Source organism: Papilio machaon, chromosome 20 (assembly GCF_912999745.1).
Source record: "Papilio machaon chromosome 20, ilPapMach1.1, whole genome shotgun sequence".
In the NCBI taxonomy this organism is placed as follows: domain Eukaryota; kingdom Metazoa; phylum Arthropoda; class Insecta; order Lepidoptera; family Papilionidae; genus Papilio; species Papilio machaon.
In genome coordinates, this window is record NC_060005.1 from 3,167,696 (window position 1) to 3,194,372 (window position 26,677).

The window sequence follows — 26,677 nt, forward strand, 5'->3', positions numbered from 1 at the left end:
AGCTCCGTATCCGAAGAGTGGGAAAGCGTAGCTTTGTGTTGAAGTGAAAGGGGTTCGATCGCAAATAAAAATCCGTTATCTTTGCTTACCTACTATACCTACGCATTAATGTTAAGTGAAACAAGGCACTAAATTTTATTTTGAGATGGCCATTTCCCCGACTCATTCATGATTGTAAAAATAATCCGATAATTTTTTTTTTAATTATATTTAAATTACAGGTCGGACATGAAAAATCTTGCTAATTTGCTGGCTGTCCCTCTCAGCGAACTTGTGATAAATTTCATCTCTCTAGTAGCCGCGGTCACACTGTCCTCGTGGACGACAGGTTTGTGAATATTCAATTCATTGAATTATTTTATTTTAACATGTTAATAGCGATGTTATCTTATACTATTTCTCATAACATTTACAACTGTATCCTTTAGGTTTTCGAATTTACTCTGTTAAGGATATGGTCATGTTTTTACTTGAGCCCCATAGTTCACCTGGATCCTATGACTCCAAGTGTAGGTTAACGTGTCGCCACCTGTTTACATAATTATTGTTTGTGGTCAGAAGGGCGCCCCGCCCGTACGAAGTGGTCGGTGGGAGATCGCAGGCGCAGAGCGTGCAGCCGGACGCGGTTCCCCCACCACACACACCCGCCCATTCTCTGTTAGCAGGTAACTAATTTGTAATTGTACCCAAAAATATTGACCAACACTGTCGATCTCACCGTCATGTGTACAGATCAATGTCTTAACACACCTCGTGAACGAGTTAAGACACCTCGAGAAACCATTGTTCCTAAATAATAGTAGAAGATATTATTTTGTAGTTGCAATAACATTCTTTAAAGCGGACACAACGCCATTCGTATTATTTTACCAACATTTCTTTGTTTACTTTCAAAATATAATTTTATATTTATCCTTAAGCATACAGAACATTTAAACATTTTTTTTGTTTTACAGTAGGCTGTTCACTCGGGGGGAGCTCGATAGACAATGTCCGAGGACTTGGACTCGATCAGCGAGGAAGAACAAAGTTTGTTCCGACCTTTCACACGCGACTCACTAGCTGTTATCGAAGCTCGCATAGCTGACGAGCATGCTAAGCAAAAAGAACTCGAAAAAAAACGAGCGGAAGGCGAGGTAAGAATGGAATTATATTCTACACAAGCTAAAACAATATTTGACCAAGAATATTCCATACTGTGTTACTTTACTATACCTGGCGACATTAAAATTTAAAAAGTTTACAACTAAGCAATGAAAGCTAAAGAAATCAGACTGGGATTTAATTTATGGATCTCACAAGAAATTTTTAAACTATTCCAGAACGATTTGGGGCGGACGAAAAAGAAAAAAGAAGTAAGATTGCTTGCTTGCCCCTTTTACCTTTTTACGGCTCGTTTTTATTAGTAAAATTATATATCCAGCAAGTTATCGCTTGTTTAACAAAAATAGATATAAAAAATTGCAGAAGGATAACGGATTCATAATGTATGCGATAACTTGATGTTGCGTTTGATTCAATGACATTTCCTAACACATCGCTTCTACGCAACATTTTAATAAAAAAATTGCCCTCAAGTTTAGCTGTTGACAAAAGTTTTGTGACAGCTAACCTTATAGTAGTTCCTCAAGGGAAGCTTATCATGTTGTTTTGCATATAAATTAAAATGTCATACGATGGCCTTCTGTTTAGCAACCTCAAAATTAAAATGTGATAGTCATGTGGTAATAACCTTAACGAAACCCCGTAAAACCTTAAAGAGCAATCGTGAAACCGAAAAGTATAATAAAAAAGGATAATTGTTACTTTTTGTAAATAAATGTAGCTCCTCGAACCTTTTGTGTGTTTGTGTACATAACTGAAACAGAAAGCATTATCAGAACACACAAAGCACAACAGATTCACCATCATCATGCATTGCACACGATTGGCCAATGTCTTTCTTGTTTTTGGCTGTATCATTCTAGCATGGTGGCATCACCTAGCTAAACTAGAGCACACAAAAAAATAAACGATTAAAATCTATTCCGAATTAGCTGTATCGATTGGACGGTACTGTCAATTCGTAATGGCGATATCAGGCACGTTGAAGCAGTGCGCTTTTAGTTTGCCGAATGCATCATGATAAGACCGCGGCGGCACCAGAACTAGCAAATTAGCTTCAAATGCGATCACTTACATGCTGTAACCACACCATCGAAAACGATACTCAATGATAGCACCAGCTGAGCTAATTGAGTTTTTGTAACATGATGCATCACTAATCAAAGCTTGTAGTTGTGATATTAATGCAACATTGAAGAATCACATGGAATATAAACAAAATAATACTTTACTACTCATATAACAAAGATCACTTTACAAAAGCAATTCGTTTATCTGTTTAGTGCTTGGATATTTAGTGTCGTTTGGATATGCCAGGTGCGGTATGATGACGAGGATGAGGATGAAGGTCCCCAGCCGGACGCGACCCTGGAGCAAGGCCTTCCACTGCCGGTGCGAATGCAGGGCTCCTTTCCCCTGGAGCTCGCTTCCACACCTCTCGAGGACATCGATCCCTTCTACAATAACCAAAAAGTAAGTTTTAATTGGTTAAAGTTGATAAGAGAATTTAGCAAAATAGCTTTACTTTAAGTTGTACGGTTCTTCGTTAAAGATGTGAGAATGAAACGTTTCTCATCCAATGAGAAATTATGAAAAATTTATTAGGGCGAGATCTATTACAAATTACGATAGATGCTATTAAATTCGGAGAAAATTTTGAAATTCAAAAAATATCGTAATTTTTTTTAAATAATTCATTTATTTTCTAATTATGATAACGACGGTTGATAACATTTTAAAACATAATTAGTATGACATCAATACTTTTCTGTGGTTTATCAAAGACTGATATCGGAGAAAGAATTATCGTTATTGTAATTTTTGAAATCAATTGCTAGGCATTACATAACAATTTTATTTTGTTACAGACTTTCGTAGTTATAAGCAAAGGCAAAGATATCTTCAGGTTTTCAGCAACGGATGCTTTATGGATATTGGACCCTTTCAACCCCATAAGAAGAGTGGCGATATACATATTAGTTCATCCATTGTTCTCCTTATTTATTATAACAACGATTTTAGTGAACTGCATTCTTATGATAATGCCAACAACACCAACCGTCGAGAGCACTGAGTGAGTTATAAATATGTTTTATCGCACATTACTATCAACAAACGGAATTACAAATTTCATATAATCATTCGTAGAATGCACGCTAGTTTCAAAATTGTTAGTTTCGAGCTAGTTGTCTAATTCTTGATAGGTTTTTAGATAATTATTAAGCATTATTAGAAAAATATATGCTTAGTTATATATAAAATGCAAATGGAATTAATGTTGTATCTTTTCGAAATATATTTATATCTAATATCAGATCTAGGTTATCTAGTTTCTATTTTTTCATATACTCTTAACATAATAAAAACATTATCTTAGTAAAGTTACATGTAAATACTTCGGACATCTTTAGAAGATGAGCATTGAAGATTTTATTAATTTTAAGCGACATCTCAACAAGTTTTTTTAATCCATGGAAAACCACGCGACCAGTGCATCGTTCCGAATTTTTACCTTTTTCTAGATCTCATCTGTAACCGTGAAATAAGTAATAATGGTTACTAATCAATTCATGGACTTGTAAATAATGTAAGAATACTTCAGATTCATTTAGAGTTAGTTTACATATTGCATTTTCCTTAATTGATCGCTAATTAATAATTCAATGAAATTTTTAGTATTGTCCGTCATATGCGTTTGAACATTAGAACAGGGGTTGGCAACAGGCGAAAGGGTGAAACTCGGACCGCCAAATATATTTTTATAAACATTGATATTAAATTAATATTAATGTCAGATAACTAATCTATCCTATGTTTGGAAGTGTCTTTTTTCTGGACCTTGATAAAGTTTTTTTCAAAAGTTACCAGCCCTTATCGGGACCTCGCTTTAAACTTCTTGCCGACCCCTGCGTTAGAGGTTGACATGATTTGACACATCACTGAGATATAATATGAATTCTTGTTGAACGACGTTCCACAATGGAGGTGAATTTTTGCAGAGTTATCTTTACCGGGATCTACACGTTTGAATCGGCGGTGAAAGTTATGGCCAGGGGTTTTATACTACAGCCATTCACATACCTTAGAGATGCATGGAATTGGCTTGACTTCGTAGTTATAGCTTTAGCGTGAGTAGTAGACAATTTATTAATTACGTAGATGAATAAACGTTTCAACTGTAGATTTTCTTGTCGTTATTTAATTAAATGTTTTTTTTTATAACTAATAGTTGTAACATAGAAAAATGATTAATAACTGTTTTAGAAGTTATAACAGAAGTTTGGAAGAAAATAAAATGATGCTGACGAAGAAATTTATTTTCGTAATTCTCCTTGAATTTATAAATTCGGGAATAGATGAAAATGTACTTTTAGAGAGTCTAGTTTAGCAGTTAGTTATATTAATATAGATGTTGTGGTTGTGCGTATGTTTACAGTTATGTGACGATGGGCATAGATCTCGGCAACTTGGCCGCGCTCAGAACGTTCAGAGTTCTCCGAGCGTTGAAGACTGTGGCCATCGTACCGGGTAAATCTATTTGTATATCTATACTTGATTAGAATCTAGCAAGAGTTAATGTAAATGGGCTTTTATCAGATAGAAATGCTTAGGCAATCATCAAGAAGCTTTGGTAACATAGATGGATTTGAGTGATAAAATTTGTGTTGTCGGTAGTTTGAAAAAAAAAATAGTAGAAACTGACACGTGTGTTAATATTGCAATTGGTTTGTTTTCGAGATTTTGTTAAATGAGTTTTATAATAGTATTTGACTATTGTTGTATCTGGCAGGGTTGAAGACTATCGTAGGAGCTGTAATAGAATCGGTGAAAAATCTGCGAGATGTGATAATATTGACGATGTTCTCGCTGTCCGTGTTTGCGTTGATGGGTCTGCAAATTTATATGGGAGTCTTGACACAGAAATGCATCAAAGTGTTCCCCGAGGATGGCAGCTGGGGAAACCTCACCGATGAGAACTGGGAGAGATTTTGTCAAAACGAAAGTAAAAACTACATATTTTATGAATTGAGAGCATTTACAAGTACATTTCTAAAGTGTTTATATTTCTCCTAAATTCTACATTTCAGCAAACTGGTACGAGGAAGGCGGAGAGTACCCTTTGTGTGGTAATTCATCAGGAGCAGGGTAAGAATAATATCTTCGTAATAGATTCTTATGAGAAGATTTTTTTATCTTATTCTTTACCTTCACCTTTCTTCAGACAATGTGAGCCCGGCTACGTGTGTCTGCAAGGATACGGTCCGAATCCAAATTATGGCTACACCAGTTTCGACACATTTGGTTGGGCCTTTTTGTCAGCGTTTCGACTTATGACACAGGATTATTGGGAAAATCTCTATCAACTGGTAAAAATATTTGCCTGAATATTCTATGACCATTTATGCTAGCAAGTATTTCTAAAAATAATATATGTAACATAGTTCTTTCTACAAAAATAAGAATAAGTGCTTTTGGAAAATAATTCTTAATAGAAACATTTAATTTCAGGTATTAAGGTCGGCTGGGTCGTGGCATGTGTTGTTTTTTGTAGTCATCATCTTCTTGGGCTCATTCTACCTCGTCAACTTAATCTTAGCTATTGTTGCTATGTCCTACGATGAACTGCAAAAGAAAGCAGAAGAAGAGGAACAGGCTGAAGAAGAAGCTCTGAGAGTAAGATTTTTTGTTTTATGTTTTTTCAGTGGAAAGACGTAAGAATCATAAGTCACAACATTACTGATAAACGATATGAAATAGAAGCGTCGATTAAAAATTATTGCTTTGAAGTGGAATTCTTTGATTCATGTCTAGCTTAATGACTTCAGGAGGCGGAACAAAAAGCGGCAGCGAGAGCGGACAAGCAGGAGGCTCGGGAGGCGCACGCGCGCGAGCAAGCAGCCGCAGCGGAGGCGGCCGCTTACGCGGAGGCACACCCAGCCAAGTCCCCGAGCGACTTCTCCTGCCAAAGCTACGAGCTGTTCGTGAACCAGGAGCGGGGCAACCAGGACGACAATACGCGCGAGCGCATGTCCCTCCGTAGCGACCCCTTCCAGGACTCGGTGAGCACTCAGCCCGCGCACAAGCCCGCCGACATGCACCACGAGCCCGCGCGCCGCCAGAGGAAGGTCAGCATGGTGAGTACGCCCACACACCCGCTGCGACACGCCCGAACATGATTCAAGCCGTTCTCTCCTCAGTAACTAATGTCTATATCTTATTTTCTTCTAAATAATGAAATTGAATGTCGAGTAATACTCAAGGCGTAACAATTGGTGTTAAACTTTTACCATCTATTTAAAAATTCTGCATATCCATTCTGTTGAATACATTTGTAATTTCTACACAATCAACATTATGACTTTGGAATTTACGCGATAAGCAACTACGTATCGAAAATTAATAATTAACCTAATGTGGAGAAAAATTTACTATGATTTTCGCAATAAATTCAGTGATTGTGAGTGTCAAAAATCTGTAATATTAATTTTTAATAATAAAATTAATAAGTATTAAAATAAAATAATAAATAATTGAATCATTGACGGCTAAGCATTATCTTTTCAACTTTATGAAGTACATTGCTAAATTAATGGAAAACTCAATGCAAAAAATCTGTGAGGTGAAATGAAATATATTCTGATGCAAGTTGAAAAGAAAGTGTCCGGGAGCTTTTAAATCTTTACTGTGTTTCTATAACTTTTTGAGTTTCGAATATCACTTAAATAGAAGTTGCATGTGTCTTGAATTTTTAGAGTTTCAGAAAGAATAAATTATTTTCACTGATTTTTTATTTTTCCCCGAGAACGTTTTATTTGCATGAAATTGCAAAAAATTCTCACTATCATTACAACATTACATTAGCTGCAGCTTTGAGGCGTGCATTGAATTGGTTCTGTTATATTTATTATTTATACTCATTGATCAAACTTTCTCTCATCTATGATTTGTTATGTTCAAGTTACAGTGCCTGTTGCGTTAACATTTCGAGCATTTTCAACATATCGTTCTAAATCTATCATTTACTCATTCACATGTAATAGTGTAGCATTCCCACATCCTCAATTTCCTTTCATTTTTTTGCCAATGATTGAAATAATTTCGATATGGCATGATTTTTCTTGATGTACGCCGTTTATTTGGAATGATGATAAGTTTTATTGAGTAGTTTTCACCCTCGATTCTTCATACTGCCTCGGGCTCCAATAGTATTTTTTACCAGAAAGTTGAAAAATGTGAACACATTATAGACCATTTTTATCACTAAAGAAATGCATCATAAGATGAATTCCATGACGAAATACTATTGGAGGTATTGAGTCTATTGTCATGTTAGATTGTTTCTTTGGCAATGTGATCGTCCACGAACGGGCCGAGCTGAACCTGAACATAGCAACGATGAAGAGGTAGGTTCGGTCAACATAATTAATTTAATATAGCAATCGATAAAGAAAAACAATAATTCATTCCTCAATTTCGATGAGTGATGCGGAGGCTTCGAAATTAAAACAATGAAAAAGAACAGTCGCCATGACCATAGATGTAGATCAAGGAAATTCGTTTTGTTATGATAAAAGTTAGCAAGTATATTAATATGCATGTAGTTTGACACTATTACTTCATGTGTTTATAAACAAAGTTACCTGACTAACCGTCGCTTTCATTCATTGGCATCGCTTATTCGTATCGGTATTTTGTTGTTGCTACTTACAATAAGAGTTTTACGGTGATATTACAGCATTAGCGAATCCAAAGAAATTCTTATTGTAATAAAAAAAATTCCATTTTCTGCAGTTAATTAGAACTTACATAGTTTGATGGTGCTGTTAAATGATTTATAATTTATCACAATTTGCTTTGAAGCTGCAATATCACTTCCTATCCTCCTTGATGTCTTGATGTGCTCTAACTCCTCTTTCCTAATTTATCGATGTCTTTTTATCAATATGTGATACTACAAGAGATATTACTATAAAATCATTTTTTTGTGTATTGAAGGTTCCCCACCCTGAACGCATAAATAAATACGGGCAGTTATATGGGCCACTGCGGGAGGGCTCACAGGTTTGTCCAACAATCCAAATTGGTGTTTGTGTACCCCTTCCTCTACCTCTTCAATAGGAAATGATTGTTTGTTTTTCTTTCTAACTTAGTCTTCTTATTGTTACCTTGTTGCAATTAAGTTCATAATTTCTAAGAGTCCAGTTGCAGCAATACATGGATCTTAAGAAACTTAAACAGCAAAATTGCCATAGCAAACATTTTAATTAACGCTACCATCGTGCATTGATGCAATAAGACATTACTCCTTGTCATTTTTTGAAAATCCTTCTATTTTCTCGCCAACCTCTTTATTATTTTTCCTTTGTTTATTAGCACATGAAAGTATATGACACAATTCTTTAGAAATTCGATGTAACGACTTTCATTAAGTGTAGGTAAAGCCTCTGCAACCTAGACCCTTTGATCAGTACGTAAACCATTTCATTCATACTCGATCTTAATTGAGGAACCATAGTATTTTGAGAGTAACAATAATTATCTCAATAAGTGTATCAAATCGAATAAATAATTTTATGAATATATATTGAGAATCAAAGTCATTTTCGTAGGATACGTTATAACTATAGTATGAATCGTACGGCAGGCATCACTGTCACTGCCGGGGTCGCCGTTCAATTTGCGCCGTGGTTCGCGCGGCTCGCATCAAATGGCTCTGCGGCCGAACGGCAGAGCCCGCTACCCCCCGGGCGCGGACAGGAAGCCTCTCGTGCTGTCGACGTATCTGGACGCGCAGGAACATCTACCGTATGCCGATGACTCGAATGCTGTCACACCAATGTCGGAGGAAAATGGAGCTATCATTATACCAGTTTACTATGCCAATTTAGGTAGGCTTATTGTATCTCTTTTTTGTGTAATTAAAATGCAATTGAAATATGTTGGTCTGTAATGGCTTACATAATATAAGTAGAATGGGAAGAAAGTATTTTAGTGATAAAGTTTATGTCCTCTGATTAAACTATTCTAAATTTGATATTTCCAGGATCTCGGCATTCATCGTATACATCACATCAGTCACGACTTTCGTACACATCTCACGGTGACCTGCTCGGTGGCAAGGCGCAGACGAAAGAGGCTCGGCTACGAGGTCGCTCGGCGTCCAGAAATCATAGCGTCACATCGCAGCCTCATGCCTATGCTTTGCCAAGACCGGACTCATCGATTGCATCACGACCTGTCAGAGAATATGTAAGAATTAGTAACAAAAATAATTTCGTGTAGAATTTAGCACATAGATTTAGACATGACAATCCTGCTGATTATCTTTGTTGAACATGTGTTTCAGAGGGTCTAAAATTTGTTTAATATATGTATGACTCGAAGAGTTAATTTGAATATTTATACTTTCGCATTAACACTTTCAGGAAATGAGCACCACAGAAAGCACTGACGAAGCCGGAAAAGTTTTAAAGCCATCGAATGACAATCCTTTCATAGAATCATCACAACAGCCGAATGTAGTCGATATGAGAGGTAATTTACCAACTTTACACACTAGATTATTAATAACGAACATTTAACAACATTAAGTAAATAAAATTTTGCTATTTTAGTTTACCAAAATGACAACCGCTGATATTTTCTTATAACAATAATGGAAACATATTTTTTCCCAGCTTTTTGTAATATGATATTGCCTTTCTCAGGATTATTTACTTAAGTAATTTACATGTGTTGCATTTTCAGATGTAATGGTATTAAACGAAATCATCGAACAAGCTGGTCGACAAAGTAGAGCGAGCGAGCAGAACGGTACGCCATTTACAAATATCAATAATTTCGGTGTTTTTCTATGGATTTACACGGTCGAAACACTTGTATTTAACTTATTGTCATCCCTTTTATTCTTTTTGAAAAATTAGAGAAAACAATATTTTTAATACAAGTGTTATGATAGTGGAATTAGACATTTCTATACTTCAATGCTGTTCAATGTTATGTCGTTGTTGTCTTGTTAAACGCCTTTATGTTTGACTGTTATCTTTTTCAATGTTTCAGCAGTGTTTTTGCTTTCATAAACTTAATATATATGTTTTTTCTAATCATTATAAAGTTATTACTCTCACTCTACACACACTCACACGAACATAAAATTATAGGTATTTGCTCATTATGCAAAAATGGCATAATTGGCAATGTGAAGTCACACCTAGGTGTCATTTATTATTGTATTATAAATGTTTTGAGCACCTGCACTGTGTAAAGTGTACACCAATTTGTTCTATACACCTGTCCTTTCTTTGAAACACGTTAAGTATTCAATATTCGTAGTGAAATAAATTTCAATATTATAATTTACAAAATTTATGTATTTGAGTTAATAAGATTTTTAATAGGTTAAATAAAATAAGTGTGACATAAATTTCGTGTAATTTAATTATGACTACAAATGAAATGTACACCATGGTAATAATATTAATATGGTCTACAGTTTAGACTTTAAATGTTCTGTGCCGATTTTTACAGTATAGTACACACCTTTTTAACCTCACCATAAAATATCAGGTAACTTTAAATTGTGGGACGCTAAATTGTGTAATGGTAAAGATATTAATTATGAAACTGATGTTGACACCGTAATCAGAACGTACTAAACAAATTCTAATTTTCAACAAAACATGTAAACAATTAATTGGTATAAAAAGTTGAAGTCTTTTAATAATAATTTTATAGACAATGGTTTCAAGCTTTTTTTATTTCGAGATGTAGTATAATTTTTCCTCCATTCATTACAGCAATGCTTACTTTAAAGCTTATACATACGTCGTAATTGAGACAATGTAATGATCTCAAAATTACGAATGTAGTATTTTTTTTGCTATAATCACCTCAACTAGCAAGGAAAATGCTGTGTAAATTTTATTTTTCACTACTAATAAATTATCTTAATTCGATTTTCTGTCACTCTTCAATTACTTTTTGCATGACTGTCTAACCTGCAATTATTAGACTTCTAATGTGTTTAGCTTTTATATGTAACTTTTGTATTTCATAAGGTTTTTGTATTATTGAAAGCTAGATTTGCTGCTAGTTAAGTAAATGCCGTCTCATCGCGTGTTTTAAAATCACGATATTCATATTTTTGGTTCTTCAAATCTAAATTATACCACGTAAATTTCATGTAATCAAAGCGTAAATTAGTAGATTAAAAATTAGAAAAGCTTTGTTTTAAAATTATAATAAACACAAAGTAAAAAAAAAAACTAGTCCAAAGATGTAATTAACGTAAACCTAGTGTGCACATCTATTATATAGCACAAACTTATATTAGTATTTGTTAGCAATTTAGTATGAATTTTATAACAACGTATTTTCATTGAAATATGAAATACGAATTGCGTAACCCTAACGGAAAAACTGATAAATGACAGCCTATTGTGCAACAAAAATATGAATATTGGTATCTTTTATATTTCTAATACTACTGTCACCAGGGTAATTAACACGTTATTACGATTGTTATGATATCCAGGTGCAATAGTTGAAAAAATAATGAGCGAATACTAACAAATTTATTTCTGTCTCCCTTCTACACATACACACCCACTACGGTAAACGGGACGCAACAGTGTCAGTGTACTACTTCCCAACAGCGGAAGACGATGAGGATGGGCCCACGTTTAAGGAAAGACTCCTGGAATGCCTGATGAAAGGGATTGATTTCTTCTGCGTGTGGGACTGCTGTTGGTTGTGGCTGGAGTTTCAGAAGTACGTCGCGTTGCTCGTCTTCGATCCGTTCGTGGAGCTGTTCATTACATTGTGTATCGTCGTCAACACGTTATTCATGGCCCTGGATCATCATGACATGGATAGAGATATGGAAAAGGCGCTTAAGAGCGGAAATTACGTAAGTTTTTATTTTCTTCAATTATTTTATTCTGGAACGAATACTAGGTTGTTTACTAGACAAGTTCCATGTCCTTTACTAGATCAAAGTAGTCTATATAACATAAAAATAATAATGGTAAAAAATAAGACATTATTAATAGATAGAATCTATCTATTTTTCATATTAGGTAAAAGTGAAATAGCAATAACAGACAACAACGTAATTTTCGTTGTTTTCCCATTCCCAAAATATTAGGAATATCGTTGGATAAAAAATAACATAATTTCTTTTCTAGTTTTTCACAGCTACCTTTGGAATAGAAGCTATGTTAAAGTTAATAGCAATGAGTCCAAAGTATTATTTTCAAGAAGGATGGAACATTTTTGACTTTATCATTGTGGCATTATCGCTGCTTGAGTTGGGACTGGAAGGAGTTCAGGGTTTGTCTGTGTTACGTTCGTTTCGACTGGTAAGTTGTATAAACTTTTATTTGTATTACTGATATTGAATTGGTGTACTGTCACAGATTTTATGAATAACTTCAATATATTACGAATAACTCATTAAAATTTATTTCACCATTATTTTTATACTTGCAACTTGGTAGAAAGCAAAAATGCTGAAGATGGATAAATATATTCGGAATAAAATGAACCTCTCGTTCGTGTTTGTCTCTTATTTCTTAATTATTGATATATGTATTTTTATTTAAAGTGTTTTATGAACTAAATTTTCAGCCTTTATTTAAAGCAAACAAGTGTGTTAATATGAAAACTCCCTTACACTATGAATGGTTTTATGTAAATTTGTGCAATGATGTATTTTCAGCTTCGTGTATTTAAACTGGCTAAGTCTTGGCCGGCGCTAAACCTTATTATATCCATAATGGGTAGGACCGTGGGCGCTTTAGGGAACTTGACCTTTGTACTTTGCATCATTATATTCATATTCGCGGTGATGGGAATGCAGTTGTTTGGGAAGAACTATACAGGTTCAATTTGAAAGAAAATTTAGCATCTCTAATTAAAGACCTCAGCTTCATTATCGATTATTAAGCTTCACACTCCCTACTAATTTACACAGGGCTTTGGTTACCATTTCATGAAGGGCGAGAGGCTCGCGCCGTGGCTTTATAATAACTTGGAGAGGCCATCAAATGGGCCCCAAGGAGAGACGTTATAAAGCTATACACGCAGCTTGGGATCATGAGTTGAGCTTTGCATCAAGTATTTTAGATGTGACATGCAGCTTCGCTTACTCTGGGTATTTTGATCAGGTCGTCCGTTGATGGGATCTATGTCTATTAAGTTTTATAAAAGAACACAAACATTTCGATCAAACGACGACGGAACATAAATCCCGATCATATTAATAACAAATGCACACTTCGATAGGTTACTTCAGCACACATTTGCATATTTTTATCTGATTCAGAATCACTTACCTGAGGGGGAACCAAAATAATTTACTAGAAAGCCAGTGAGTGATTCGGGGTCCCCGGTACAGGCAGTAGCATAGGTGAAGCGCCGGTGAGCGAGCTTGTGTGACGCCTTGTTTCACAATTTGTAATTGCAGCTTCGAGTTTTCAAATTGGCAAAGTCATGGCCGACACTTAATTTACTCATCTCTATAATGGGTAGGACGATGGGTGCCTTGGGCAACCTGACCTTCGTATTGTGCATCATTATTTTCATATTCGCGGTGATGGGTATGCAACTGTTTGGAAAAAATTACGTGGGTAAGTGGTATTGGTGGGATGTTGCATGTTCGTTGGTGTTTGAACTTGGCGGCGCAGGCCTAGCGGACTGCCAGTGAATGTACTTCGTGTTATCTTACAGTAGGACATATCTGCTTGCTTTAAACGCAGTTTATTGCTATTCAATCTCTTTTATATTTTCATAAATGTCTATGAGTTAACTTTTTGTTTTCTATGGCATGATGTTGGCGGTACTCTCAGGGGATTCAAATATTTCTGTATCTTAGATATCTTATAGATTGTGAAATACATTCACTGAGTTCCCGTAAAGTGTGGATAAATATTGAGAATGTTCCGCCATTATTTTCGTTGTCAGCTCTCTCCACACTTTAAGCAGGTCCCCGCCATGTTTCAATAGTACTTATAATGTGTTGGTGTGCGTCACACTGTAATGCTCAGTTTCCTGTTAGAAGATTGGCAAGATTCAATGTGGTCCTTACAAGTGAGCTTTCACTCCAATATATCTATATGTAAATTGTATTTCTGTATATCGGTCTCTATGCCCCCAATATGGCGCCTCACTTGTGAAACGTTCCAGCTAACTACCGCTTCTTTCATCTTTGTCTTATTTTTGAGCACACACCATTGTCGTTCTACTTTTATTTATAATTTCTATTTTCTTTTTTAAGCGCTTGTACTTCTTTCTTGCCATGTGATGTGAAGTAAGTGTCTTGTATTGTTATGCATGTAATCGATTCTATAGTATATATGTTAATATTTATGTATTATACTTGAAAACTTATATATTCACAAATATATTCTACGCATGCTTTAAATGCAATTAGCAGTAAAATCGTAGGTCGTAAACATTTACTTGTATAATTTAATCATGAAAAGAAAAAATTACCATTCTGTGAAAGTAAATTGTACTTTCTGCTATAGTACTTTTTCACAAAACTAAATACGTATCATGTTGTACGGATCAACGAAGAAAAGAACTGCGAAATTACTGCTAAGTTTATACAAATGTTTGCTAATTCGTTGTCCTGGTTAAGTGACAAACGCGGTTTGACGCAACGCCAATGTTTCAAAGAATCGTTCTAAGTATTTATGGTCTACGTATAGGTATATAATAGAACCGCGTCGCGTTCGTCACATTTCAGGCCATCAGTTGCTATTTATGCTTTAATGATTATATTAAAATAGAAATGTTAACATAAGACATTATGTAATAATTATTAATTATGAACTTACATACAACCAAAACTTGTGATCGTCGTCTCCCTGGCATTATCCCACTCACGAGGGGTCGGCGGAAAAGGTTCTATTAAAGTTTTCCCTTAATTACTTGGGATAAATATTTTAAAATTAAATAATTATAAAACCAAACCTTGTGAACCGAGTTTTGTAAAGAACAAATTGCAAATTGTCTTATGGTTACATTTTAAAATAATTATGTGCGGTTTTATATGTATCAGTGACAAAATCAAACAATCTATAATGTTTACAATGTTTTTGCTATAAATGTGAACCACATCGTCTGTTTACGTCTAAAAGTTAACCAATAAAGTTGTGATATTAACAAAGCGTGTAATATAAAGTTATCATAGCATATATTCATTGTTGTGCAATAAAATCGTAAACAGACTTGGATTTCCACAAGCGTTCCTGAAGTATAATGCACAGAGCTTGTATTGATAACATTCTAAAACGTCCCTCTATACCGCAAAATTGGAGTCCGTACTAAGAACTAAATAATGGTTAACCTTATTTTAATTTTAACAATTGATGTATACAGATTACGTGGACCGTTTCCCTGACGGTGACCTACCCCGCTGGAACTTTACGGACTTTATGCACAGCTTTATGATTGTTTTCCGCGTACTCTGCGGAGAGTGGATAGAAAGCATGTGGGACTGTATGTTAGTGGGCGATGTATCCTGCATACCATTCTTCCTCGCTACCGTCGTCATCGGAAATCTTGTGGTTAGTATCACTTTTAAGTTCCACAAAAAATCGACCGTTGCATAAGATAACTTTACAAGAAAATATCGCTATCTCTGTTTATTTTAATGAATGACAGGGATGACATGTTTTTGCAGAGCGACAGTGGTAAAATTTAGTAAAACATAGTATTGTTGCCCTTATTATCAGAGAATCTCTTATATGTCACCTTCCTCCAAAAATTAAAAAGGACTCTTCAACTTGATATCAGACAAAGTCAAGAATTACGTGAAGACATTTTGGAAAATCGTGTTAAAAGAAATAACTAATTCCAGGTTCTTAACCTTTTCTTGGCTCTGTTGCTGTCCAACTTTGGTTCATCGAGTCTGTCGACGCCGACCGCGGATCAGGATACGAACAAGATAGCAGAAGCCTTCAGCAGGATATCCAGATTCATTGATTGGGTCAAGCGCAACGTTGCCGACATTCTCAAGCTGCTAAAGAACAAGCTCACCAACCAGATAGCCATACACGCGCCCGGTAAGACGTATACCATTGTGTCGCATGTCCTTTGTGTTTGTGTGTAAGTTTGCAGATTGCTAGTATTGGTGTTGTGTTTTGTATTATTAACTATGTCGGCTATATGTTTTGTACATGGAATATAGTTTTTATACTGAATTGAAACACTAAAAAGGTGTCCAAAATCTAGGAAAATACTATAGGAAAACCTTGGTCATTTTAATAGCAAGTTTTGTAACATGAAAATAAGCTGAGCTTTGTGTACTCACCGTATTTATGATAAACGGCATGATTTTAACGAGAGTGGGTTTTCAATGAATTTGTTTTGTTGTTTAGCATGTGTGTTAATTAGGGTTGTCACTGAAAAAGAAGATTCAGTATTTTTAAATCAATTTACTTGATGATAAATTGTTTACTTAAGGTGACAACCCTATTTGAGCTGTGTGATATGTATAAATACTTGATACATATCACCACTGTGCGTTGCTTGAGCCCTCGCATTCAAGTGTAGATATTTCAGACCTTGTTGTTTTATAATTCCTTGTCGATACAATACTGATGTCGTAGTTAATCATTTCATTATTTTTAAGAGTTGTTAATTTAGTCATGATTATAAAACAATCAATAGTTAGTTCATATCGTTTAGAGTTTTGACCGTTTTATTTATACGGTTCATAAACATTTTGGGCCTTACCATAAAAATTTAGACAGTATTTCAAATACATTTTAGCTTAAACATAAGTCAAGCCTTTATATCGTGACTCTAGCGCCCGGCGCGGATTTTTTGACAAAGCAAGCCATGATTGAAACATTATTATACGTAGGCTTGCGAAATGCAGTCTTTACCAATACCGAATGCATACTTTCCTATTTTGGTGATCCATATTTATGGTGAAACATATAACCACGTTGATACGTCAAATGGTTAAAACACGTGTTTAACTAAACACTATTTGTCTAACAGTTTGTGACCTTGAATCTTTTGCTCCTGTTTACTCCTTTACTACTCGCAAAGCGTCTAATCATTACATTATTTTAGGTTAGGATAGATTTGATGTTTTACATATTAGATGAGTTGTAGATTTATTGTTTGGTGTCTTTGCTAGATTTTATAACCAGTATGATTTAATAATTACATTTAATTTACATATAAATCTCTAGATGAAATTATGAATAACAATAAAAATACTCGTACAGAACAAGACAAGATACCATATAACTTTGTTTGAACTAAAACTTATTTGTGACTAATTAACAATCTCTTATTTAAAATTACTTAGTTTTGTTGTGATTTATGATTTTAAACGTTAATATTGGATTTGTAATTTGTTGGAATCTACATTGCTTTGTATGTGTGTGTAATGCATGTGTATATTAAAATGTAATGTATGAATTGTTGTAGTTATTAATATGAATGTATAATTTGTGAAAAAAATATATCAATTGTAACACCAGTTTCTATGTACCACAATAAGAACTTAGTGTTATGATACCATATAATGGACCTACGACCTACCGTCCTGGAAAAACAACGAAACTGCTTACTAGATCTTGGTGAAATTTCGTATCTGTGTATATAAGTACCGGAATCCAATAAAATTAAAAAAAAAGAAAGTATGATTTATTCTAAAAGTAAAAAAAATATATCTCTGGCAAAACACTTTTTCTAACGTAACTATGTAATTTTAGCTATGTTTATTTCACAATAATTCTTCTCTGTGTCTCACAATTTTTGCAAAATAACTAAAAAAAATCAAATGTAATGTTCGCAATATCTAGAATTTGATGTGTCTCTGTTTACTTAATTTAGGCTTACTGTCGAATCTTAGGATAATCCGGTACCATTTAAGTAGGATACGTTTTATTTCAATTATTGATATGGGTACTAGTATAAAGTCGGGAATGTCGCTAATGGCAAAAATAAAAAAAACGATTTTTTAATGTCAAGATAGTAAACCTATATTACTTAAATATTCCTTAAAAATGTTTTGATATTTCATAGTTCTAATTGTAATATTGTAAGTTCATTGTAATTGTTTGTATGTTTGATTATCTTATATGTCATTATATCTTATCATTTAATTAATCACTTGTAATATTCAAATGAATTTATAAGTTTTTTTTTGTAGATAAAAAGATTTGTTCTGTTTAATAGCCTTTTTTTGATAAAAAGATTTGTTCTATATTGTATAATAGCCGAGAGTTCTACTACGGAAAATGATTATATTTCAGATAGAGATTGATATACAAGTTCACGATGATCTAGTTATTTCGGGGCGATTAGTTTTATTATTATTTCGGTCTGTATGTAGAAGCTGGTGACTTAATAATAATTAATATACAAAATTTAAGAACGATATTTTTTATAACTGATATTGTATTGACTTGGGAATATAATTTAAGTTGTTTCGTCCTGGTCTGATTTCTATGCTTGGGTGCTGGCGGCGTTGACGTACGGTGGAATGACGTGAAAATTAGGCTTAAAGGCGGCATTATGTGGCCGCTGTGTCTCTTCAGAGCGAGTCGACAATGAACTAGAACTGGGCGCAGACATCGATGATGGAGTCTTATACAAAGATAAGAAGCTCAAAGATCAAGTAGAAGTTGCAATCGGTGATGGAATGGAGTTCACAATACCAGGTATCTATGAACTGAATTTTACCACAAAATCTGCCATACTCAAGAGTTGAATGGTCACTTAAGTATTTATTTAGGGTAGATTTTAATGACTACACAATGAGAGCTAAAACTAATACGACTGTTTATAGGAGACAATAAATATAAAAAAGGAAAAATAATGCTAAACAACATAAATGCAATAACGGACAATCACACCGACAATAGAATAAACTGTGAACTTAATCATCACGGATTTCCTATACAGGTATGTATCTTGATAATGAACAAATATTGTTTAGTAACAAATGTTTGTTTTGGCACATTAGGAACAAGACTTCTCGTCTGTTCGGTGTGCCAACTCCAACGTTGGGTACAATAATGTATTATAACATAATTATGTTATTAGGACGATGACACGATCAGTCAAAAATCATATGGTAGTCATAAAATAAGATCTTTCAAGGATGAAAGTCACAAAGGTTCAGCCGACACGATAGATGGAGAAGAAAAGAAAGATGCTAGCAAAGAAGAATTGGGCTTAGAAGAGGGTAAGATTTTCATTTAAACAACGAAATATTTTCAATTTAAAAATCATTATATTATATGTAATAATATTATATATATATTACTTGTAAAATATTATCTTTAGCTTAACTCTATACCGTGACGTTTGCAATCAATTTAATCCTATTACAATTTATTATCTTAGTAAAAAATATTTATCTTCATAATTGCTATCTAAATATTTATAATTCTATGGCGTCTGATATTTTATTTATAATAATATTATTATAATTAAAGTTTTTTTATGAAGAATCGCTCGATTTTAATACCTCCTTCACCGGCCTTTAAAAGTTACTATAAAGAAAATTAACATACTGTCAAAATCATTTTGTAAGTTGAGAGGAATCCGCCGTTCCTCTGGTGTTGCGGATTTCCACGGGTGTTAATGATCAATGGCTTCCAATAGTCGTTTACCCCCTTATCATAAAAAAGTAGGTAATTAACGAAAGTATGGATATTTCACAGAAATGGTTGAAGAAGAGGAAGATGGTAAATTGGATGGTCTAGGGAAACATGACATCATAGTGGCTGCTGATGAAGACGTTGTAGACGATACACCTGCAGATTGTTGTCCTGAACCATGTTACCAACGGTTTCCTTTCCTAGCTGGCGACGATGAATCGCCTTTCTGGCAAGGCTGGGCGATGCTCAGATTAAAAACATTTAGGCTGATTGAGAACACGTATTTTGAAACTGCTGTTATTACTATGATTTTACTGAGTAGTTTAGCTTTGGTAAGTCTTCTATTAATATTAAATTTAACCTATTTTATTTTTATAGTTTATTCTTTGATCACATCAATATATTCTTCGGTATTTATTTCTCAAAGAGTTTTTTATGTCCGTCGATTTGAGTGAATAGAGTGGAAAATCATTTTAATGGAATCTTATTTTTACAGGCATTGGAAGACGTTCACCTACCGCATAGGCCTATCCTTCAAGACATCTTGTACTACATGGATCGGATCTTCACAGTCATTTTCTTTATCGAGATGTTAATCAAATGGTTGGCGCTTGGTTTCCAGAAATATTTCACAAATGCTTGGTGCTGGCTTGATTTCATCATCGTCATGGTAAATAATCAAATTATATCTTTTGAAAGCACTATCATGATCTCAAACATGCGTAATAATAATGCCATTTAGATTGTTTTGTATAATAATTAAAATTATGAATGAATAATCAACTAATTTTTGAAAATTGTTTGTAAAAAGGTAAAACAAGGATCTATAATGTATCAACTATCCATTTAACGTTTTGAGTATATCAACCTACTAAAGAGAAAATTTTAGTAACTCTATTGAAGTCTGAACTTTGTAAGAAATAATGATTCCTGTGTATTGCTTTTCTTTTATCAATTGCGGCGGTGTCAGAGTGATAGATAATCCGCTGTTTTAATAAAAATAACTAGGGAATCTAGAAATAGGTAATATGAATGACGAGTAATGTCGCGGTAGTTGTCGCTCATAAACCACGGGGCCGTGATGGCGGGTGCGGACGACATCCCCGCGTTTCGCTCCATGCGAACATTGCGCGCGCTCCGCCCCCTTCGCGCTGTCTCCAGATGGGAGGGGATGCGCGTGAGTACGCGCTGTCGACGCAACGTTTGCCGTTTGCCTACCCGATATGGTCCTTAACGCTACCCATTGATCGAACTACTATTCCTGTTTGTTTTAAAGTGTTTTGCTTGACTCGAAATTTGAAGTTTCTTTTACTCAAAAGTATCAATGTGCAGCGTTACCCAGAAGCGTTAGCTTTGACTGTTCGATGTTATCTGCAGTGGAGACTCAGTTCCCGCTGACTCGAGCTGTTCATGTCTCAATTGTTGTTTGTGATTCGACGTTTGCTTCTATTCTCTCTAATGTTCAGTTTGACAAATTCTTCGTTAGATACTTTGTTATCTATAAGGTCTTGCTGTCAATCACTAGTTGTCCAAATGCATGCCTTTTTTTCCAGATATAAAGATAAAATAAAGACCTAAATCTGCTCTGAACCTGAATGCTATTATTTTGATAATTCTGTGTAAATAATTTATTTATCCTGTGTTTCTTTATAGAATTAGATATCAGAGAAACTATAAAATATATTTTTGATCGTTTCTCTAATATCTTTGGTGTTTATCTTGATGTACCTACCTACTGTATATGTGTGTGTTCATTGTGCTTTCTGAGCTTTTGTTATCCCCGCCCTTTTTTATAGGACTGTATTAAACAAAACATGGTATTTGGTATTCATCTCGTCTTCTACATTTATCATTCTATATACTTATCTTAGGTATTGGCAAAGGTGGGCATTAACTCGTTAATCCGTTAATCGTTAATTAACGAAGTTAACATTTTCCTTAACGGATTAACTTTTAAGTTAAATTCAAAAAGTGTTAACGCTCTTGTTAACTTCCGTTAAATTCTACTTCCGTTAATTTAGTCCGTTAATTGTTACAATAGACACTTATTGACGTGTTGTCATTTTATTTAAATTATGCATCAGGCAACATTCGTAAGTTCGGCTATGTTCGGCGACCGTCGGCGAGTCGAATGGTGACCGAGAACAAGAGAGAACACGAGAACGAGCGAGTGTGATGCATGTTGTACAATACACCGAGCGGCCGGGATAGACGTGATAAAAAGAGTACCACAGAATCCTTGTTTCTAACAAGGATTCTGTGTAGTAGTGACGATTTAAATAAACTTACCTCTATCAAATATTGCGAAGTTTAGGCGCTAGACACCTTCAAAGTTTAATAATTATTTCACATTAACACAAATATCTCGAAAAGTCTTTATTACATTTAATTCACATTAAAACTGGTTTTCATTTATTTAATATCACTTTTTTTAGAACAAGACTTTGTTATAAAATCAACATAAGGTTCGAAAACACGTTACTCTTAATACAATAATTGTTATACGTGAGACGCAAAATCTATTAAAAGAGATAAACTCTGCGTTGAATTGCAATCAAAATAATCAAGTGTGCATTACTCTTCAACGTCGTACCTAAAATACAACTAAACTTTCTTGCAGACAAAAATGTTTATTTTAATGTTGGAGTTTAAAGACAACAAAAAATATAAAAAAAAATAGTTTATGGTTCATTTGAAAAAGCGTACAAATAGGATTTTTTTGTCATTGCGTAGATAAGAAACAAACAATGAAAAATAAGTTTAAAAATTCGAAAGACGAAATGTGCACGCAATAAACGTTCCTCAAAAACAAAAGGGATTTAGGTGTTTATTACCGTCGTTTGTTTTTTTGGGGCTTCTTCATAGTCAACGAAAAATAATTTTAACAACAACAAAAATATGAACAAAGGATCAAATGGACAGCCGCACAGAGAATGCGATAACGAACTCGATGGATTTATGGCCCCAACCCTTCTAATGGTCGGGGATGCACGTGCGCTGCGAAAAGACAATAGCGAAGATAATTTGTTTGTTTACAAAAAAAAGTATACGACAAAACGAGAAAGAACGAGGAAAAAGATAAAATAATTATGTTAGTGAAATAATGTTAAACTGTGTTATACTAAATTTTATATATGAAATGTCGACACAAGTGACCTTTACAAAAAGACATCGATTTTTTTACGTATATCGAAAGTTTATTATCGAAAATTAATCGAATGTCGTTGAAAATAATTCAAAAAATATTCTTATTAATAAACTATAACGATTTTATAGGTGATAAGAAAGAGAGAAGACATCACCCGCGATCGGTTGTTTTCGTTATGTCGTGTAACTTATGCTCTATACACTGAGAGTAATTTAACTTGATTTAACATATAACAATAGATCGGACGATAGATCATTAGATGATAGAAGTTATCGAAAGCATCTCAGTTGTATGGTTTGATGCGTTGATATGTATCACTGGATTGGTTACATAGTTTATTTATCAATGATATAATAAGTTTCCTCTGATGTTAGAAGTACTATTAATAAATCTATATTAATAAATAAAAAGTACGTAAAAAATGATAAGTCTGTTCGTGGGTCCTTAGCTAAAATAAAATAAAAAAAATATTACCAAATTATACTACTACTACAGTAAATACTGCACAAAAGTTTTGATTGTTTTCTTTTGAATATTATCACATGTCTTACTGTTTAATAGAAAATTTGTGTTGTCTAAATTTAGTTAGCTCTCTAATTCCGTGACGTCGGACTGTCGATAAAAAAATTGACTGAAAAAGTAAATTGTCCATCATTGTCAGTTAGTTATTGTCTAAATTATATTTTAGTATATTATATAACTAAACTATAGATAGGATTAGCGATCGCCCGAGATTTCATAAGCGCAGTAAAAAAATAGCCTAAGTTCTATTGAAAGTCTCGACAAAATCGGTCCATACGATTCGGAGATTATTCATATGGCCATTTCCCGCTTGTGCCTTATTATTTATTTATTTATTTACAATACAATAAAAACCTAAAATAGAACTATGTCCCACAAAATTATATAACATAATTTGTCTGTGGGATCAAAAAAAAAATAATTTAAATTTAAATTGATATAAAATAAAATTAGGTATGATAATTAAAATTTAAATTTAAATTAATATAAAATAAAATTAGATAAGTATGATAATTAAAATTATAATAAATTTAAAGAAAGTATAATGAAATCAGTAATGAGAAAAGAAGTTATGGCAATGAATGTAATAAATATTTTTTGAGTTTTTTTTTAAATTTCCCTTTGATACTTTCATCCGTAATGACTGCAGGTAAACTATTAAATATATACGGTACACGTTTTTTAAGAGTTCGGTCTCCGTATATATTATGTACCCTGGGCACCATATATTTACCTGCAATCATTGCTCGGGTATTGTAGGTATTACATATATTTTTAAAAAAAGAAGTATGCTCACGATTGTTAACTGCAATTAAATATTTATGTTTGACACTAACAGGAAGTATTTTACATATTTTAAAAAGTTTAAATGAGTCCTGATTATACTCGTAATATAAACAAAAATTAACTTTAACTGTTAACTTTAACTTGCGTTAAATTTTCGTAAATTAAACGCTTTAACGATTAACGAAGTTAAATTTTTATTTAACGAATTAACGATTAACGAAGTTAACTTTTTGATTAACTGTGCCCACCTATGGGTATTGGTTTCTGGTCGTTTTCTTCATCCATTATTGGATCATTGATAAGTCGTTTATTATTTTCCAGGTGTCGTTATGTTTGTTTAGGGGAGTCGAAAGCGATTGTACTGTTAAGTTATTAAAATCTTTGTATCCGTGTATTCTCAAACTGCATGTTGAATTTCATCAGGTCTCGCTTATAAACTTCGTAGCGGCGCTTTGTGGCGCTGGTGGCATTCAGGCGTTCAAAACGATGAGAACCCTGCGCGCGCTACGCCCGCTCAGGGCCATGAGCCGCATGCAGGGCATGAGGGTATGTACGCCTGCGTAGGTCGCTATCTCACTCTCGACACAAGCCCCATCAATTACTAACAATACTCACAGTAAGCAGTTACCGATTTCGACCTTTAGATATACACTAAGTAATTTATAAAAACCTACTTAATTTTTAAGAGTAAAGTATGAAAGTTGTTACCACATCGTACATTTGTTGATTCAAATGAGGTTATTATTCACATTAAACAATAAAACTTGTGTATTTTTTTCCTTTGAATATATTACATTTGCTTTTCTAAATATTCATACTTGAACACTGACACTAACATCACTGCAAATGTCGAGTTAACAAACATACACGTTTCAGTCATTTTATCAGTAATTGATTATCATGTTTGTAGCTGTGTCGAATTTGTATCGAAATCATAGCAGTAGTCGATTCGATTCTTCAACAATAGGGGAATCATTTTGACAACGATGGCACCCTGGAATGGCTTAGTATCATCTCGATTCGTCTCATTCTCTTTAAAGCAGTTCAATAGGTTTCATGTCGACGATTGTTTCATGTCATCTTTTGGTCAATCTTTTCTCTGGATATAGTATTTTCATAGTTTTAGAGTTTACTTTTGTAGTTATGTAATCTCTTATTTTAGATTCTGCACTTTAGATTATCCTTGCAAGGACATCGATCTTCGTGATCGCATGCCTATTTATGTATGTATTAATAGTGGTATTATATTATTGGCTCCTTGTATGTAGTTCTTGTTGCCTGATTGCATGACTGTGCCTTTATATATGTCTGTTTTGCACGTATGTTCATAACAATACCAGCTTAATATTTTACACAAATATTTGAAAAGATAAATCATTTCGATTAAATTTCATTTTATGAACATCTTAAACGTAAGTAGCAATTTGATTACTAATTTTTTATCAGTTAAAAAAATACATTTTTGCTTTTACTTTCTATATTTTTATGCTAATTATTTATTTATGGGACATTAAAGTAAAACCACAGGACAGTTATTTTGCGAGTATAAGTGCCGTACAGCAAAATTATTAGTCAAACACTTAGATGCAGTGACATAACGACATTAAAAATAATGCTGATTCTATCAATTTTTGCAATAAAATACATTGATAACATTTCTTTTGTTTTTTTTAAATCTGTTCATTGTTGACAAATAATCAGTTAATTCATCTGGAACTTGCCGTGCCGTTATTATGCTTAACACTTCTGCCACACTCACGAGATTTTTAATGGTTACTAAACTACACTAAGGGACAGTCTTTGGTCCTTTAAGTAACTTGTGTACTCTAAATGCGGCAGTTAGTTATGAGAGTTGTGTTGGTTATACTTTGGTGGCCCTAACCTATACATTTGACACTGTATAAGTGCGTGCGCGGCGTTGACTTCGATGTTTGGTGTGCAGGTGGTAGTGAACGCGCTAGTGCAGGCTATACCATCCATCTTCAACGTGCTGCTTGTGTGTCTTATATTCTGGCTAATATTTGCGATCATGGGCGTGCAACTGTTCGCTGGGAAATATTTTAAGGTTCGTAACGCACATTCTTGGAAATAATTCTGAACGGTACGAAAAGTAATTTAGACGATGTTAAACTAATAGGATCTAGATAATTATTTTCTTTTAAAATAGTGTCAACTACGTACGCGAAAAGATTTGTTCTTTTCTTTGCTTACATCAAACGCTTAAATTTATTATATTTATATATAATCAAAATTATTTATGAAAACTATTTATCAATTTTCAGTGCGTCGACTTAAATCACACGACATTGAGCCATGAAATAATCCCGGACCGTAACGCTTGCATTTTGGAGAACTACACGTGGGAAAACTCACCGATGAACTTTGACCACGTAGGCAAAGCCTATCTGTGCTTATTCCAAGTGGCTACTTTCAAAGGCTGGATACAGATTATGAATGACGCTATTGATTCCAGAGAGGTGAG

At 34.0% G+C, this 26,677-nt stretch overlaps 1 protein-coding gene across 27 annotated transcripts in view; it reads left to right on the forward strand.

The window, feature by feature from the left end:
* Nucleotides 1-26,677, forward strand: part of LOC106710033 (sodium channel protein para) — a 38,864-nt gene that overhangs the window by 10,025 nt on the left and 2,162 nt on the right. The window contains exons 3-33 of one of the 27 annotated variants that reach the window (XM_045682928.1): nucleotides 222-328; nucleotides 559-665; nucleotides 957-1,136; nucleotides 1,323-1,355; nucleotides 2,422-2,577; nucleotides 2,973-3,178; nucleotides 4,104-4,232; nucleotides 4,541-4,632; nucleotides 4,895-5,107; nucleotides 5,193-5,250; nucleotides 5,327-5,471; nucleotides 5,614-5,778; nucleotides 5,931-6,239; nucleotides 8,101-8,166; nucleotides 8,750-8,993; nucleotides 9,149-9,354; nucleotides 9,531-9,639; nucleotides 9,853-9,918; nucleotides 11,736-12,013; nucleotides 12,291-12,464; nucleotides 12,824-12,986; nucleotides 15,490-15,677; nucleotides 15,971-16,175; nucleotides 18,633-18,794; nucleotides 18,923-19,038; nucleotides 19,180-19,321; nucleotides 19,803-20,071; nucleotides 20,236-20,409; nucleotides 24,619-24,741; nucleotides 26,138-26,260; nucleotides 26,478-26,672. In XM_045682928.1, coding sequence (XP_045538884.1) covers nucleotides 990-1,136; nucleotides 1,323-1,355; nucleotides 2,422-2,577; nucleotides 2,973-3,178; nucleotides 4,104-4,232; nucleotides 4,541-4,632; nucleotides 4,895-5,107; nucleotides 5,193-5,250; nucleotides 5,327-5,471; nucleotides 5,614-5,778; nucleotides 5,931-6,239; nucleotides 8,101-8,166; nucleotides 8,750-8,993; nucleotides 9,149-9,354; nucleotides 9,531-9,639; nucleotides 9,853-9,918; nucleotides 11,736-12,013; nucleotides 12,291-12,464; nucleotides 12,824-12,986; nucleotides 15,490-15,677; nucleotides 15,971-16,175; nucleotides 18,633-18,794; nucleotides 18,923-19,038; nucleotides 19,180-19,321; nucleotides 19,803-20,071; nucleotides 20,236-20,409; nucleotides 24,619-24,741; nucleotides 26,138-26,260; nucleotides 26,478-26,672 — 4,656 coding nt within the window. In that variant the 5' untranslated portion in view covers nucleotides 222-328; nucleotides 559-665; nucleotides 957-989. Of the gene's footprint in view, nucleotides 1-221; nucleotides 329-558; nucleotides 666-956; nucleotides 1,137-1,322; nucleotides 1,356-2,421; nucleotides 2,578-2,972; nucleotides 3,179-4,103; nucleotides 4,233-4,540; nucleotides 4,633-4,894; nucleotides 5,108-5,192; nucleotides 5,251-5,326; nucleotides 5,472-5,613; nucleotides 5,779-5,930; nucleotides 6,240-8,100; nucleotides 8,167-8,749; nucleotides 8,994-9,148; nucleotides 9,355-9,530; nucleotides 9,640-9,852; nucleotides 9,919-11,735; nucleotides 12,014-12,290; nucleotides 12,465-12,823; nucleotides 12,987-13,570; nucleotides 13,734-15,489; nucleotides 15,678-15,970; nucleotides 16,176-18,632; nucleotides 18,795-18,922; nucleotides 19,039-19,179; nucleotides 19,322-19,802; nucleotides 20,072-20,235; nucleotides 20,410-24,618; nucleotides 24,742-26,137; nucleotides 26,261-26,477; nucleotides 26,673-26,677 lie in introns of all 27 variants that reach the window. The other 26 variants (XM_045682933.1, XM_045682927.1, XM_045682935.1 and 23 more) reach the window with 26 other exon arrangements.